Here is a 16,126-nt window from a genome sequence, read left to right on the forward strand (position 1 = left end):
CAACAGTGGGAGGGCTTCTAATGTCCTGGCCCCACTGCTGGACCTCCTGATGGCACCTGGTATTTCTGGCCACTGTGTGACACAAGAGTGTTGGACTGGATGGGCCTTTGGCCTGATCCAACATTGGCATCTCTTATGTTCTTATGACCACGGGCAGAAGCTGAGCCTTCGCTCGAACGCAATGCTTGATGAGCAGCTTTGGTCTGGCCGTTTCTGGGGAACGCAAGCCTAAAGGCTGTGGGCCCTTGCCTCGCGGCATGAAGCTGATGGATTAACTTGGGGAACACCTGTTGGAGTGAGCAATTCAGTCTGGACGGGGGGGGGGCTACATCACTCTAAGGAGATAGATGTTATCTCCTTGAATGGGAAGCCTCTCTGTGTCTTAAACTGGGAGCTACCCTCTGACCCCTCCTCCCTTTGTCCCCTCCCTCACCACACATGGCCTTCCTCCTGTAGAGAAAATGCCCATATACTCTCACACACATGATGCCAGATAAGTTGGCCATTTGTGTTAGGGGGGAGAGGAGGAGGAGATTGGATTTGTACCCCGCCCTTCACTACCTGAAGGAGTCTCAGACACCCTGTGAGGTAGGTGGGGCAGAGGGAGCTCTTTCGAGGACTGCCCTTGAGAGAACAGCCCTGAAATGACTTGTAACTGACCCAAGGTCACACCAGCAGCTGAATTTTTTTTCCAGGCCTTCATATCTCTACATCCAACTGGCTCTCTCTCTCTATTAGGCTTCTTTCTCAAGCCCTCTTTAGATTAGGCGCCTCTCTTTCAACTACAACCCGAGTGCGAACTGAATCTCCTTGAATAAACCCCAGTTTGCCCCCCCCCTCTTTTGCAATATACTTCTTGGGAGATCTATTTACTGCCCTCAGCTTCATGCTTCTAGGACCGGGCAAATCTCTTCCTATATTAACCAAATATCCTAATAACACCAACCTAGAATGTCTTGCCTGCTCTTTGTCTTTCATTTGGTCGCTATCCTGCGTTTCGTGTAAACTGGTTTAAAGGTGTATTTTTTTCGTAAGGGGCTTTGGGTCGCTGTGGAAGAGAAGTGAGACGTGCCAAGGTGGGGTGGCGACTGGGAGGATTCCGCTACGCCCAGCCCAGCCCTGGTAAAGGAAGATGGGCCAGTGATCAGGGGTGATGTGGAGGCTGGACGTCGGGCGGGACATCCACTCATGGGGGGGATTTGTGACTCTGTAGGGTGGACCGGGTACCATTAACCACAACACAGTATGAAGAATAAAGGAATGGGACGGCTACGTCTTGCGGTGTGCAACTGTTTCTTTGGCCCGCAGAGTCACACCCGCTTCTGAGTCTCCTATGCCCAGCGGCGCGGCAGGTGGGGCGTGAAGTGCCATGCCGCATGGCAGCCCCATTCGGAGAAAAATGGGAGATAAGCATAAAACAAAGGAATAAATTTATGCTTAGAGCTTTGCTGTTGAAATGACAGGAGGACAGGAATGCAAAGAATGAGTAAGAGCCTGAGGTTCTGTGCATAAGGACATCGGAAGGGCCCTGCTGGCCCAGACCAGTGTTCCCTCTAGTCCAGCACTCTTGTCTCACACAGTGGCCAACCAGGTCCTCTGGAGGGCCAACAACAGGGCATAGAGGCTGCGGCCTTCATAAGAACATAAGAAGAGCCCTGCTGGATCAGACCAGTGGTCCATCTAGTCCAGCATCCTGTCCCACACAGGGGCCAACCAGTTCCTCTGGAGGGCCAACAACAGGGCAGAGAGGCTGAGGCCTTCCTCTGATGCTGCCTCCTGGCTCTGGGATTCAGAGGTTGACTGCCTCGGAATGTGGAGGTTCCCATCTGTCACCATGGCTAATAGCCACAGATAGACTTATCCTCCATGAATCCGTCTAATCTATCTAGTCCCCTTTTAAAACTGTTTATTCCTGTGGCCATCACGACATCCTCTGGCAGCACATTCCACACTTTAATCACTCTTTGTGTAAAAAAGTATTTCCCTTTGTCCATCCGGAATGTTCCCCGAGCGGCAGCCCTTTCCTCCAGCTCCAGGGGCCTCCCCCCCAATGCAACAGACCGCTACATTCCCTCCACGACATCCCGAACAACGCTACTTTTCTCAGAGCTCCAATTTGTTACCCGGCGATGTTCTCGGAGAGAACAGAGCAGCTGGTAAAAGTCTTACTGTGTGCGAAGTGTAAAGGCGGCGCTGGTGATAGAGGTGGGAAGGTTGAGGCCCTTGGTGATCTCCCGCCAGATCTTCTTGTTGATGATTTCCACCAGCCCGCCTTTCTCGGTCACCAGCTTGTAGAGCATGTACAGGTCCAGGATCTGCTTCGCCATGATGGGGATGCGGTTGATTGGCGTTCCTGCCGCCAGATTTGAAAGAGAGTGAGAGAGAGAGAGAGACGGGAAGGGAAGAGAATGAGTAGGCAGGGGAGGAAAATACAAGGTAAGAACATAGGAACATTAAGAGAAGCCAATGTTGGATCAGGCCCATGGCCCATCCAGTCCACCACCCTGTGTCACACAGTGGCCAAAACTCAGGTGTCATCAGGAGGTCCACCAGTGGGGCCAGAACTCCAGAAGCCCTCCCACTGTGGCCCTCCAAGCACCAAGAATACAGAGCATCACATGCCCTAGACATAAGAACTCAAGAGAAACCATGTTGAATCAGGCCAATGGCCCATCCAGTTCAACACTGTGTGTCACACAGTGGCCAAAACCCAGGTGCCATCAGGAGGTCCACCAGCGGGGCCAGTAATCCAGAAGCCCTCCCACTGTGACCCTTCAAGTACCAAGAAGACAGAGCATCATCAAGAGAAACCATGTTGAATCAGGCCAATGGCCCATCCAGTTCAACACTGTGTGTCACACAGTGGCCAAAACCCAGGTGCCATCAGGAGGTCCACCAGCGGGGCCAGAACTCCAGAAGCCCTCCCACTGTGGCCCTTCAAGTACCAAGAAGACAGAGAACACAAGAATATCAGAGAAGCCATGTTGGATCAGGCCAATGGCCCATCCAGTCCAACACTCTGTGTCACACAGTGGCCAAAACCCAGGTGCCATCAGGAAGTCCACCAGTGGGGCCAGAACTCCAGAAGCCCTCCCACTGTGGCCCTTCAAGTACCAAGAAGACAGAGCATCACTGCCCCTGACAGAGTGTTCCATCTATACCTTGTGGCTAATAGCCACTCATGGACTTCTGCACTTCTTAAGAACACAAGAGAAGCCATGTTGGATCAGACCAATGGCCCATAAAAGAAGCCATGTTGGATCGGGCCAGTCCAACACCCTGTGTCACACAGTGGCCAAAACTCAGGTGCCATCAGGAGGTCCACCAGTGGGGCCAGAACTCCAGAAGCCCTCCCACTGTGGCCCTTCAAGTACCAGGAAGACAGAGAACACAAGAATATCAGAGAAGCCATGTTGGATCAGGCCAATGGCCCATCCAGTCCAACACTCTGTGTCACACAGTGGCCAAAACCCAGGTGCCATCAGGAAGTCCACCAGTGGGGCCAGAACTCCAGAAGCCCTCCCACTGTGGCCCTTCAAGTACCTAGAAGACAGAGCATCACTGCCCCTGACAGAGTGTTCCATCTATACCTTGTGGCTAATAGCCACTCATGGACTTCTGCACTTCTTAAGAACACAAGAGAAGCCATGTTGGATCAGACCAATGGCCCATAAAAGAAGCCATGTTGGATCGGGCCAGTCCAACACCCTGTGTCACACAGTGGCCAAAACTCAGGTGCCATCAGGAGGTCCACCAGTGGGGCCAGAACTCCAGAAGCCCTCCCACTGTGGCCCCCCAAACACCAAGAAGACAGAGCATCACTGGCCCCGACATAAGAACATAAGAGAAGCCATGTTGGATCAGGCCAATGGCCCATCCAGTCCAACACTCAGTGTCCAACACTCAGTGTCACACAGTGGCCAAAAATACCAGGTGCCAGCAGGAGGTCTACCAGCGGGGCCAGAACTCCAGAAGATCTCCCACGGTTGACTGCCAAGAACCAAGAATACAGAGCATCACTGCCCCTGACAGAGTGTTCCATCTATACCTTGTGGCTAATAGCCATGGATGGGCCTCTGTTTCACACGTTTCTCCAGTCCCCTCTTGAAGCTGTCTGTGCTTGTAGCCGCCACCACTTCCCGAGGCAGTGAATTCCACATGCTGATTACTCCTTGGGTGAAAAGGTGCTTACTTTGATCTGTTCTAAGCCCAGGGCTATTTTGGGGCAGGAACGCACAGGAACAGAGTTCTGGCTGGCTTCAGAGTTGGCCACACCCACTACAGCCACACCCACTACTGCATGTGTGGCTACAGAGGGAAGGCCTGGAGAGCGACCACCCCCTGATGACTCCAAGGCGGGTGGGCCAGGGGGGCACCAGCCTTTCCCAGCCTGTCCAAGGGCCGGCTTGCCCAGGCTCCCTGCAGCGGGCACTTGGGCTAGCCAAGGAAAGGAATGGGGTGTGGCCTAATATGCTAATGAGCTGCACTGTCGGGGGTGTGGCCTAATATGCTAATGAGTTCCTGCTGGGCTTCTTCTACAAAAAAAGCCCCGTCTGAGCCTACTGCTCACTAATTTCACTGAGTCCCCACGAGTTCTTATATGAGAAAGGCAGAAAAGTACTTCTTTATCTTCTCTATCTCATGCACCTCTATTATGTCACCCCTCAATCGTCGTTTCTCCAAGCTAAAAAGCCCTAACCTCTTTAACCATTCTTCATAGGAAAGGTGCTCCATCCCCCTTTAAGTCATCTCAGTTGCCCTTCTCTGCACTTTCCCCAGTGCTGTGATACCTTTTTTGAGGTGCGGTGACCAGAACTGTACGCTGTATTCCAAATGAAGCCAAACCACAGATTTAGGCGGGGGCATTTGGAGCGTCTTTTACAAGAGCGGGCACGGAAAGCATACGGTCTGACTCCGAAGAGCATTCGGTGGAAGAGAAATTGCCCCAACCTGAATGGCCCGGGGCTAGCCCGATCTGGTCAGATCTCGGAAGCTAAGCAGGGTCGACCCTGGTTAGTACTTGGACGGGAGACCACCAAGGAAGTCCAGGGTTGCTACGCAGAAACAGGCAATGGCAAACCCACCTCTGTCTGTCTACCCTGACTTGAATAGCCCCGGGTAGTCTGCTCTGGTCAGATCTTGGAAGCTAAGCAGGGCCGGTCCTGGTTTGTACTTAGATGGGAGACACCAGCAAAGCTCAGAGTTGCTATGCAGAGGCAAGGAAGGGCAAAGACCTGTTTGTCTATCCCGACTTGGATAGCCCAGGGTAGCCTGTTCTGGTCAGATCTCGGAAGCTAAGCAAGGTCAGCCTCAGTTAGTCCTTGGATGGGAGACCACCAAGGAAGTCCAGGGTTGCTACGCAGAGGCAGGCCATGGCAAACCACCTATGAAGCCCCTTGCCTTGAAGATCCTATGGGGTTGCCATCAGTGTTCCCTCTAAGCTGAGTTAGTGTGAGCCGGCTCACAGTTTTTTAGCCTCCGGCTCACACATTTTTGTCTTAGCTCAGGAAGGACGGCTCCGGAGCAGTGTTCCCTCTAAGCTGAGTTAGTGTGAGCCAGCTCATAGTTTTTTAGCCCCCGGCTCACACATTCTTGCCTTAGCTCAGGAAGGGACGGCTCCGGAGCAAACTAACTTATGCAGTAGCCAAGAGACTCCACAGCTTAGAGGGAACATTGGTTGCCATAAGCCGGCTGCCACTTTACGGAACTTTCTACCACCACCAAATTGCCTTAATGATCAGGCTGCATTTTTTTTTTAAAAAAACCCTTGTGTGCTGTTTTTATCTTGCCAGCTGATTTGTGTCTCTGTGTGTGTGTGTGTGTTCTAAGCACCTGCCCCTCACTGTTGATTTATTAGCCAACCTGAGTCTAAGGAGATGAGATGAGATGCAAATATTACAAAGTGGTAAAAATGAATGCCTCTCTTTGGACAGCGCAGTCTTTAAACGCTCTGACCGCTTTGGGGGCCCTCTCCCAAGCTAATGACTACAGCAAATCCAGCTCACAATGAAAGCTGCACAAACACAAATCAGGATAGGAAATGCCAGAGAGTGGAGATCACGCCGATGAGCTACTTCGACAGGAAAGGAAAAAGAAATCCTCCAGCTAAACACCAGAAAGGCTGCCCACGGGACAGATTTCCTGGAAGCCTGAACCCTATTCCGTCGCAGAGAACATTCACGATCCTTGGCATTCCTTTGCTATTCTGCCCAAGATGACACATTCTGCTCCGGCGGGTTGCCAAACGGTCGTGGGGTTGAGATTTGGCCCAGGATTCTGGACATGGCACAGGGCTTGCTCCGCCCACCAGCCTGGAGTTCTGCCTTTCATTACAAGTAGAGTCTGTAGATCCAAAAATACAAGGCAAATGAGCAGGAGGAAGCATTCTGGCCCAATGATCTCACGAGAAACATGTCTGTTCCTTGGTACCCTAGCCAATGAAAGGGTGCCGCAGGTATGACTGACAAGCTGACAAGCTCGCGACCACTCTCCCCCTATTCCTTGGCTTCTGCAGAGAAGGAATCGGGAGAAAACTGCCAGTGCATCAGCGAGATCGAATCGAGCATGAATGCTCCCTAGGGGGAGGAGGAGACTGGATTTATATCCCGCCCTTCACTCGGAGTCTCAGAGCAGCTTACAAACTCTTTTCCCTTCCCCTCCCCACAACAGACACCCGGTGAGGTAGGTGGGGCTGAGAGAGCTCTCCCGAGAACTGCCCTTGAGAGAACAGCTCTGAGAGAACTTGTGACTGACCCAAGGTCACACCAGCAGCTGCATGTGGAGGAGCGGGGAATCAAACCCGGTCCTCCCAGATTAGAATCCGCGCATTTAAGCACTACACCGCAACGACCACTAAATGGAGGCTATCATACTTTGGTCAAAATTCAACGGGGAAAAAGAGAATACTTCTAGGAAAAGCTGAAGGCAGCAAGAAAAGAGGAAGACCCAATATGGGATGGATGGACTTCACAGGGGCACCACAAGTCGGAAGCGACCTGACGGCACTTCACATGCGTAGTTTCCCATGGAAAATGTTTATCTATAGTGTTAGGGCTGCTGTGCTGTGAAATCTATTCCGTTAGAAGGGTTAAAATGCGGGCTATGAAGCACGGATAAACACTAGTGCTTCTACAGGGTCTCTTGACCGCCTTCTGCTAATATGATTTAAATGTTATTAAACTATTTATCTTTGAACAGGAAAATGTTGTCATTCCAATTTCCGTGTCGCAGCTCAGTGGAGGGGCGGTGACTCAGTGGCAGAGCATCTTGCTTGGCGTGCAGAAGGTCCCAGGTTCAATCCCCGGCATCTCCAGTTCAAAGGACCAGGCAGGAGGTGATGGGGAAGACCTTAGCCTGAGACCCTGGCTCAGTGGAAGAGCCTCTGCTTGGCATGCAGAAGGTCCCGGGTTCAATCCTCGGCATCTCCAGTTCAAAGGACCAGGCAGGAGGTAATGGGAAAGACCTTAACCTGAGACCCTGGCTCAGAGGTAGAGCCTCTGCTTGGCATGCAGAAGGTCCCGGGTTCAATCCTCGGCATCTCCAGTTCAAAGGACCAGGCAGGAGGTGATGGGAAAGACCTTGACCTGAGACCCTGGCTCAGTGGTAGAGCCTCTGCTTGGCATGCAGAAGGTCCCAGCTTCAGTCCCCAGCATCTCCAGTTCAAAGGACCAGGCAGGAGGTGATGGGAAAGACCTGGACCTGAGACCCTGGCTCAGTGGCAGAGCATCTGCTTGGCATGCAAAAGGTCCCAGGTTCAATCTTCGGCATCTCCAGTTAAAAGAACCATGCAGCAGGTGATGTGAGAGACCTCTGCCTGAGACCCTGGAGAGCCGCTGCCGGTCTGAGTAGACAATATGGACTTTGATGGACCGAGGGTCCGATTCAGTATAAGGTAGTTTCACGTGTTCAAGGGTTTCTGAGAAACATTCTTCTGCTCTCCCTCACAAACGTTCTCGGATAGAGACCCGGCAGGCGAGCCAGGTGCGTGAAAATGTTAGCGGAGATTAAATCCGCCGGGCGCCTGGTCGGCGCATCAAGCAAATGCACTTCTGCGCTCCCCCAGGGGGCCCCTCCCGTGCACCTAATTCCCACCCACTCTTCCTCAATCCAATTTAGCGAATGGCATTAGCTTCCCCCTAAGCAAGCTTGATCCAGTGACCAGATGGGGCAGACAGAGAGTGAAAGGGGAGGGGAAACTGTTAAGAGATCTCTGAGTGGCAGGGGTGGTGCTGTGGCTCAGGAAATCCGGCAGGGGTTGGCTCCCGGCCTGTGGCCAAAGTCAGATGCGTATTTCACAAGGTGCCTGACTTGGCTTTCGAGGCATATTCAGCAGGCGCTTCCAGAGAAGCGTCTCGGGGGGCTGCCCAGAGGGAAATCCCGGGGATGCCTTCCAGGCAGTGACCACGCATGGGGAGGGACTCCGCGGATGAGTGGCAGTGAACCTGCTTGGCAGGCATAAGGTCCCCCGTGCAACCCCCCTTAGCGTCTTTGGGTAAAAAAGAACTGGGTGGGAGACGATGGGGAAGACCTCTGGGCTGAGACCAGTGTTCCCTCTAAGCTGAGTTAGTGTGAGACAGCTCACAGTTTTTTAGCCTCCGGCTCACACGTTTTTGTCTTCGCTCAGGAAGGAGGGCTCCAGAGCAGTGTTCCCTCTAAGCTGAGTTAGTGTGAGCCAGCTCAGTTTTTTAGCCTCCGGCTCACACATTCTTGCCTTAGCTCAGGAAGGAGGGCTCCGGAGCAGTGTTCCCTCTAAGCTGAGTGACTGTGAGCCAGCTCAGAGTTTTTTAGCCTCCGGCTCAGGAAGGAGGGCTCCGGAGGAGTGTTCCCTCTAAGCTGAGTTAGTGTGAGCCAGCTCACAGTTTTTTAGCCTCCGGCTCACACATTTTTGTCTTAGCTCAGGAAGGAGGGCTCCGGAGGAGTGTTCCCTCTAAGCTGAGTGACTGTGAGCCAGCTCCTTCTTCTGCTGCCGTTGTTTAGACCTGCAGGCTCGCACTCAGGTCACGGGCGGAATACAGGGTCAAGCCTGCCGAAAAGGAGCAAAGGGGAAGCGGCGTTTTAATCTGCAGGTTCCCACATGCTTCACAGGTGCAGGCAAAGGAACGAAAAGACACCAAAACCTTTGAGAGCCAGTTTGGTGTAGTGGTTAAGTGCGCGGATTCTAATCTGGGAGAACCGGGTTTGATTCCCCACGCCTCCACTTGCACCTGCTGATGTGACCTTGGGTCAGTCACAGGCTATGGCACAGCTGTCCTTGAAAAAGAGCAGTTTGTGTCAGAGTTCTCTCAGTCCCGCCTACCTCACAGGGTGTCTGTTGTGGGGAGGGGAAAGGGAAAGGAGTTTGTGAGCCGCTCTGAGACACCTTGGGGTAGTGAAGGGTGGGGTATAAATCCAATATCTTCTTCTTCTTCTTTTACCTCACAGGGTGCCTGTTGTGGGGAGGGGAAGGGAAAGGAGTTTGCAAGCCACTCTGAGACTCCTTTGGGTAGTGAAGGGCGATGTATGAATCCAATCTCTTCTTCTTCTTCTTCTTTTACCTCACAGGGTGTCTGTTGTGGGGAGGGGAAGGGAAAGGAGTTTGTAAGCTGCTATGAGACACCAGTGGGTAGTGAAGGGCGGGGTATAAATCCAATCTCCTCTTCTTTTTCTTCTTTCCACGCTTCCACAGGAAGCCCCTTCGCGTGCACACACATGCAGATTCTGAAACAGGGGAAGGCGAAGGCCCCTCCGCCTGGAACAGGAAAGGCCGAAAAACTAGCATCATGGGACACGGAGAGGGAGAGGCGGAGCGGATCCTTTCACACCCGGCTGCAAAGCCTTGTCAGGGCCCATGATGGATTACTGTCATCTGGCAGGGTGGGGATTAATGATCCGGGGGTCAGAGGGGAGAATTCCAGAGGGAAAGGTCACTGACCGGGGGCACGGCCCGAGACTTGTTGGCTTTTGATGGCAAACTCGTTTTACTGTACTTTCTTAGCAGGGTGCTCCCCCCGCCCGCCCCAAAGCACAGAAAGTGCCTTATAATATATAAGTTGTGGGGGATCTAGACGGAGGGGGCAGGACTTTTGTTGGCGCAAGGAGGGAGGGGGTGTTTCCCCTCCTCCTTGGATTCTGGGCCGCTTCCCACCCCACAAGCACGGCCCCTTCTCTCCTCTCCCCTGCTGCCAAAGCAATCCCAGGCCGCCTCACCTTTGATACCGAGTAATCAAAATCAGACGGGGCCTCGGACACAGATAATAAACAGCGGGCTGCTTTTCGAGACTTTGGAGGGCGTATCACCTTCGCGTCCGGATCCCGAGACCGATAACTCTCGATAGAGAGTGATGAGTTCTTCTCGGGAGGGAGGGAGGAGGCGACGGGTGGGGTGGGGGGGAACGGCACACTAGCCGTTTATGCAAACCCGCACTGTTCAAGAAGGCTTTCCTACACAGGCAACTTGCACTGTACTGAATGATCCACAAAGTGGGTCAATCATTAGGGACTGTGGTGTATGCTATTGTGTACAGATGGATCCTGCTATGTAATTCTTGCATCGTTTAATATGTCGTCTTAAAAATTATGCTTCGCTTCAGGTTCTGTTACTAGACTTCTGGTTGGCTCTACCACGGTAATTCTGACTGTGTTAGGAAAGAGCGAGAGTCGCACCTCCCTTTGCCCCGCTTCTATTGGTCAATTTCCCACTCGCGGCCGCGTTTTGACCTGCGGCTTCGCCTGATTTTCCCCGCCTTTTGCTCACAGGTACTTGGACTGGAGGAGCTGCGGTGGCTCAAGTGGTTAAGACGCTGAACTGCAGGCTGTGGAAGGTCGGTAGTTCAGCAGTTCGAGACCCGGGTGTGCCGCATGACGGAGTGAGCTCCCGTCTCTGGCCCCAGCTCCTGCCAACCTAGCAGTTCGAAAGCAAGAGATTGCAAGTAGATAAATAGATAAATAGGTACCACTTCGGTGGGAAGGTAACAGCGTTCCGTGCACCTTGGTGTTTAGTCATGCCGGCCACATGACCACGGAAACGTCTTCGGACAGCGCTGGCTCTTCGGCTTTGAAACGGATATGAGCACCGCAACCCTAGAGTCGGATTCGACTGGCTTTCGAGCAAGGGAACCTTTTACTTGGATTGGAGATCACCAAGAAAGTCCAGGGTTGCTACGCAGAGGCAGGCAATGGCAAGCCACCTCTGTTCGCCTCTTGCCTTGAAAACCATACAGGGTTACCCTAAGTCAGTTGTGACTTGACGGCACTTTCCACCACAACGATCAGGGCCTCTCCAAATGGCTTTAACAAAAAATTTCGACAAACTCTATGGCTATGAGGCAACCCTGGTTTATCGATTTCATGTGGAATGCCCTCGCTTTTTGCCAAAACTCAATACGCATGCCAAAAAAACCCCTCTGGCATCCTAGATACTGGGAGCAAAACGCAGCTGCAATTAGATATATGTGCAGGTCTCTTTAATTTTGCACGTTCTTGGACAATTTGCCACCTCAATGCAGAATTCGGAGCCTCGGTGCAAGAGAAGACATAAACCCAAATCTCCCCCCACCCCAGTGTTTGTCCCTGTTCCTGTTAACCCTCTGTGGATCTTTTTTTAAAATCTGTCCTCATCACGTTGCCCCTGCCTGAAATCCTACCTGATAGATAAGGTGATCTTTTAGGGAATGGTTTCCCTCTGTCCGTCTGGGCCTGGAACCCTCTTGGACACAAAGCACAGTCCGAACATACGTTTCTGTACGGATCACTGCAGATGGTGACTGCAGCCATGAAATTAAAAGACGCCTGCTCCTTGGGAGGAAAGCAATGGCAAACCTAGACAGCATGATAAAAAGTAGAGACATCACCCTGCCAACAAAAGTCCGTATGGTCAAAGCAATGGTATTCCCAGTAGTCATGTATGGCTGCGAGAGTTGGGCTATAAGGAAGGCCGAGCGCCAAAGAATAGATGCTTTCAAATTATGGTGAGCGCCGAAGAATAGATGCTTTCAAATTATTGTGCTGGAGAAGACTCTTGTGTCCCTTGGACTGCAAGAAGATCGAATCAGTCGATCCTCAAAGAAATCAATCCTGACTGTTCCCTGGAAGGCCAGATACTGAAGCTGAAGCTCAAATACTTTGGCCACCAAATGAGAAGGGAGCACTCACTGGAGAAGACCCTGATGCTGGGAAAGATTGAAAGTCAAAGAAGAAGGAGAGGGCAAAGGATGAGATGGTTAGACAGTGTGATTGATGCAACAAACATGAAATTAAGCAAACTCCGGAGCACAACGGAAAGACAGGAGGGCCTGGCGTGATGTGGTCCATGGGGTCGTGAAGAGCTGGACTCAACTGTGCGACTGAACAACACCACAGACTTGGAGGCTAAAAACCAGAAGGTTATATAAGCGCTGTCTTGGGCATTTTAGACAGAGAGGCAGGATGGAAATATTTAAAATCTATCCTGGACCTACCCTTCTATGGGAAGTGTTAATACAGGCCTAGAGAAAGAACTGGCTGCCTTCTTGGCACTGCCTGAAGTTAAAAATGCCCATCTAAGAGTCAACTGTAGGTATATGAAAACGCAAGGTTCCCACGGCTAGATGGAAGACTGAGTTGTGTGGAAAAGAGAATGCTTATTAAAATTTCGTTCTCTCACCTTTCCCGCCTTACCGGGGTATTCAGTGTGGCGAACAGCCAATAATATCCTAATAAAAATCTGATCTAGCCGCTGTTATCCAGGCGCTGACCACATCCAGCTTGGATTACCTTAACACACTCTTCGGCGCTGCCTTTAAAGGTCATTTGGAAGTGCCCGCGGACACAGAAGGGGTGGATACAAAATGCAGGGCAGCTGCAGAGCTGGAAAAGCGACAGGGGAGGGCAACCCCGATGATTAGAGGGTTGCAGTGCCGTCCCTAGGAAAAAGAGGCTGAATAGTCTGGGACTTTTCAGTTGAGAAAAGAGACGATGAAGGGGGAGAGGTCTATAAAATCATGCATGGAGAACTTTCCCCTCCCCAAATACTAGAACTCGGGAGCATCCAATGAAGCGGATGGGCAGGAGGTTCAGGACAGACAAAAGGAAATACTGTTTTACACAGAGAGTGATTAAAACGTGGGATTCGCTGCCGGAGGATGTAGTGATGGCCACAGGAGTAAGCAGCTTTCAAAGGGAATTGTATAGATTCATGGAGTATAAGTTTATCAGTGGCTCCTAGCCACGGTGACTGAGGGAAACCTCCACAGTGAGAGGAAGCAACCCTCTGAATCCCAGAGCCAGGAGACAGCACCAAGGGAAGGCCTCAGCCTCTATGCCCAGTTGCTGGCTCTCCAGAGGAACTGGCTGGCCTCTGTGTGAGACAGGAGGCTGGACTAGATGGACCGCTGGTCTGATCCAGCAGGGCTCTTCTGATGTTCTGATGAAGGCCTCAGCCTCTGTGCCCTGTTGTTGGCCGTCCAGAGGAACTGGCTGGCCTCTGTGTGAGACAGGAGGCTGGACTAGATGGACCGCTGGTCTGATCCAGCAGGGCTCTTCTGATGTTCTGATGAAGGCCTCAGCCTCTGTGCCCTGTTGTTGGCCGTCCAGAGGAACTGGCTGGCCTCTGTGTGAGACAGGAGGCTGGACTAGATGGACCGCTGGTCTGATCCAGCAGGGCTCTTCTGATGTTCTGATGAAGGCCTCAGCCTCTGTGCCCTGTTGTTGGCCGTCCAGAGGAACTGGCTGGCCTCTGTGTGAGACAGGAGGCTGGACTAGATGGACCGCTGGTCTGATCCAGCAGGGCTCTTCTGATGTTCTGATGAAGGCCTCAGCCTCTGTGCCCTGTTGTTGGCCGTCCAGAGGAACTGGCTGGCCTCTGTGTGAGACAGGAGGCTGGACTAGATGGACCGCTGGTCTGATCCAGCAGGGCTCTTCTGATGTTCTGATGAAGGCCTCAGCCTCTGTGCCCTGTTGTTGGCCGTCCAGAGGAACTGGCTGGCCTCTGTGTGAGACAGGAGGCTGGACTAGATGGACCGCTGGTCTGATCCAGCAGGGCTCTTCTGATGTTCTGATGAAGGCCTCAGCCTCTGTGCCCTGTTGTTGGCCGTCCAGAGGAACTGGCTGGCCTCTGTGTGAGACAGGAGGCTGGACTAGATGGACCGCTGGTCTGATCCAGCAGGGCTCTTCTGATGTTCTGATGAAGGCCTCAGCCTCTGTGCCCTGTTGTTGGCTCCTGACACAATTTCAGAGGGGTGCAGCTGACAGGAAACGTGGGGCAGGTTATAGCTGATGTGAGGCCTCTCCTTATCTGCCAGGAGGGCAACAACCCTCACACACACAAACAACACACAAATATGGCTGAGATGAAGAATCCCGCACCCATGGTCCCAGTCGCCATGCACGTGGCAAATCGATGCGTTATTAGCTCTAGCAAATCGATGCGTTATTAGCTCTAGTTGTGGGAGATTAGTATGAAAACGCAGCAATTTTTCCCTCCCCCCACAGAAGTCATCAGCACCTCCCCCCCCCATCCAGGGGTTATTTCCTGCAGGAGCGCACAGGAGCGGAGCGGAGCTCCGGCAGTAAAGAGCCCAGGGGGCGGGCACATGCAACAAGCCCCACCCCCTGCTCCCAGCAGCCCTCAGTCAGAGCAAGAAGCAGCCAGGTAAGCTGCAGAGCCCCCCCCCCCAGCTCCCCAGCCCAAAACAGTCCAGTGGCACCTTTAAGACCAAGTTGTATTCAGGTACAAGCTCTTCCTCCTCTGCGAGGACAGATCTGCACGCCCCCCCCCCAATAGCTAGCAATCCAAAACAGTCCAGTGGAGCCTGAGCGGTGGGTGTTGCCTTCTGACACAGTTCCGGTGATGTCAGGTGGTGTGGCATATGCAAATAAGTTATGCTAATGAGCTATACTGATGAGCTCCTGCACCTGGCCCCACCCCTAACCTTTGCCTACTTCTACAGCGCGTAGAGGTACCACCCGACGTCACCATCATTACCTGATCCACGAGCCTGTGGACCGTCACGCGCGGGTATCGGAGTGGGGATGGGAGGCAACTAACCATGTTATATTTGACGTGAGGGCCGGTTTCTTATCTGCGCCCGTGTAAGTGCCGCGGCTATGCTCCCCTCTCCGCCACAAATAACGAGAGACTGACAGATCACGGATGTTGTATCAGGCGCGTCGCCAGGCCCGAAGCACACCCCCGCTTTCACAATCATCACCGTCCCCTCCTCACTGCCGCGAGCTCCCTCCCGAAGCCCCGACGGAGCCATCGCCTCCCCTGCATCGATCCTTCACAGAGGCCGCACTTCTTCACGCTAAGCCTCGCCATCGCTCAATCGCTCAACGGCCTACCGGCACAGCTGGGTTTAATAGACGTCGTCCTCACAACATCTTTACCAGATGCTCAACAGCTCAGCTACCGGTGGGGTTCTCGCCCCTCTGACCCTTGAACTAACTCCTCTTCCCCAGCGAAATCTTAAGTTGAAACACGGTCGTTTTTTTTTTCCCCTTTCCCTGGGGGAAAGAGAAGAAGAAGTCTGAAGGGGTTCCCCGTTGATATCGGAGGCTGACGTGTTGGCGCCCTGAGCCGGCCCTGCTTTGAGGATGAAGCGAGGACCTCCGGTGATGTTGTGGCTAGAAGCCCTACTTTCACTGGTACCCAAGAGCGGGGGTCCCTCAATGTCGTGCCCATGGGTGCCACGGAGACCACCGCCACCAGCACCACCTTGGCACTTGGACGGCTTCAAAAGGGAATTAGATAAGCATATGGAGCAGAGGTCCATCAGTGGCTATTAGCCACAAGGTATAGATAGGGACTCTGGGGCAAGTGATGCTCTGTCTTCTTGGTGCTTGGGGGGGTGGTCAACAGCAGTGTTCCCTCTAAGCTGAGTTAGTGTGAGCTAGCTCACAGTTTTTTAGCCTCCGGCTCACATGTTTTTGTCTTAGCTCAGGAAGGATAGCTCCAGAGCAAACTAACTGATGCAGCAGCCAAATTGCTCGCTCACAGCTTTTAATGCCAGGAGCCAGGAGCAAGTTAGAATTTTTGCTCACCAAACTCCACAGCTTAGAGGGAACATTGGTCAACAGTGGGAGGGCTTCTAATGTCCTGGCCCCACTGGTGGACCTCCTGATGGCACTGGTATTTCTGGCCACCGTGTGATACAGAGTGTTGGACTGGATG

The 16,126-nt window shown here is 52.7% G+C and overlaps 1 protein-coding gene across 1 annotated transcript in view; it reads right to left on the reverse strand.

The window, feature by feature from the left end:
* ARID3B (AT-rich interaction domain 3B) overlaps positions 1 to 16,126 on the reverse strand; it is a 38,708-nt gene that overhangs the window by 9,551 nt on the left and 13,031 nt on the right. The window contains exon 5 of the mRNA XM_015414799.1: positions 2,170 to 2,353. Within this exon, the coding sequence (XP_015270285.1) occupies positions 2,170 to 2,353 (184 nt within the window). The remainder of the gene's footprint in view (positions 1 to 2,169; positions 2,354 to 16,126) is intronic.

The sequence above is a fragment of the Gekko japonicus genome, unplaced genomic scaffold, assembly GCF_001447785.1.
Source record: "Gekko japonicus isolate JY-2015 unplaced genomic scaffold, Gekko_japonicus_V1.1 scaffold1649, whole genome shotgun sequence".
Lineage (NCBI taxonomy): Eukaryota > Metazoa > Chordata > Lepidosauria > Squamata > Gekkonidae > Gekko > Gekko japonicus.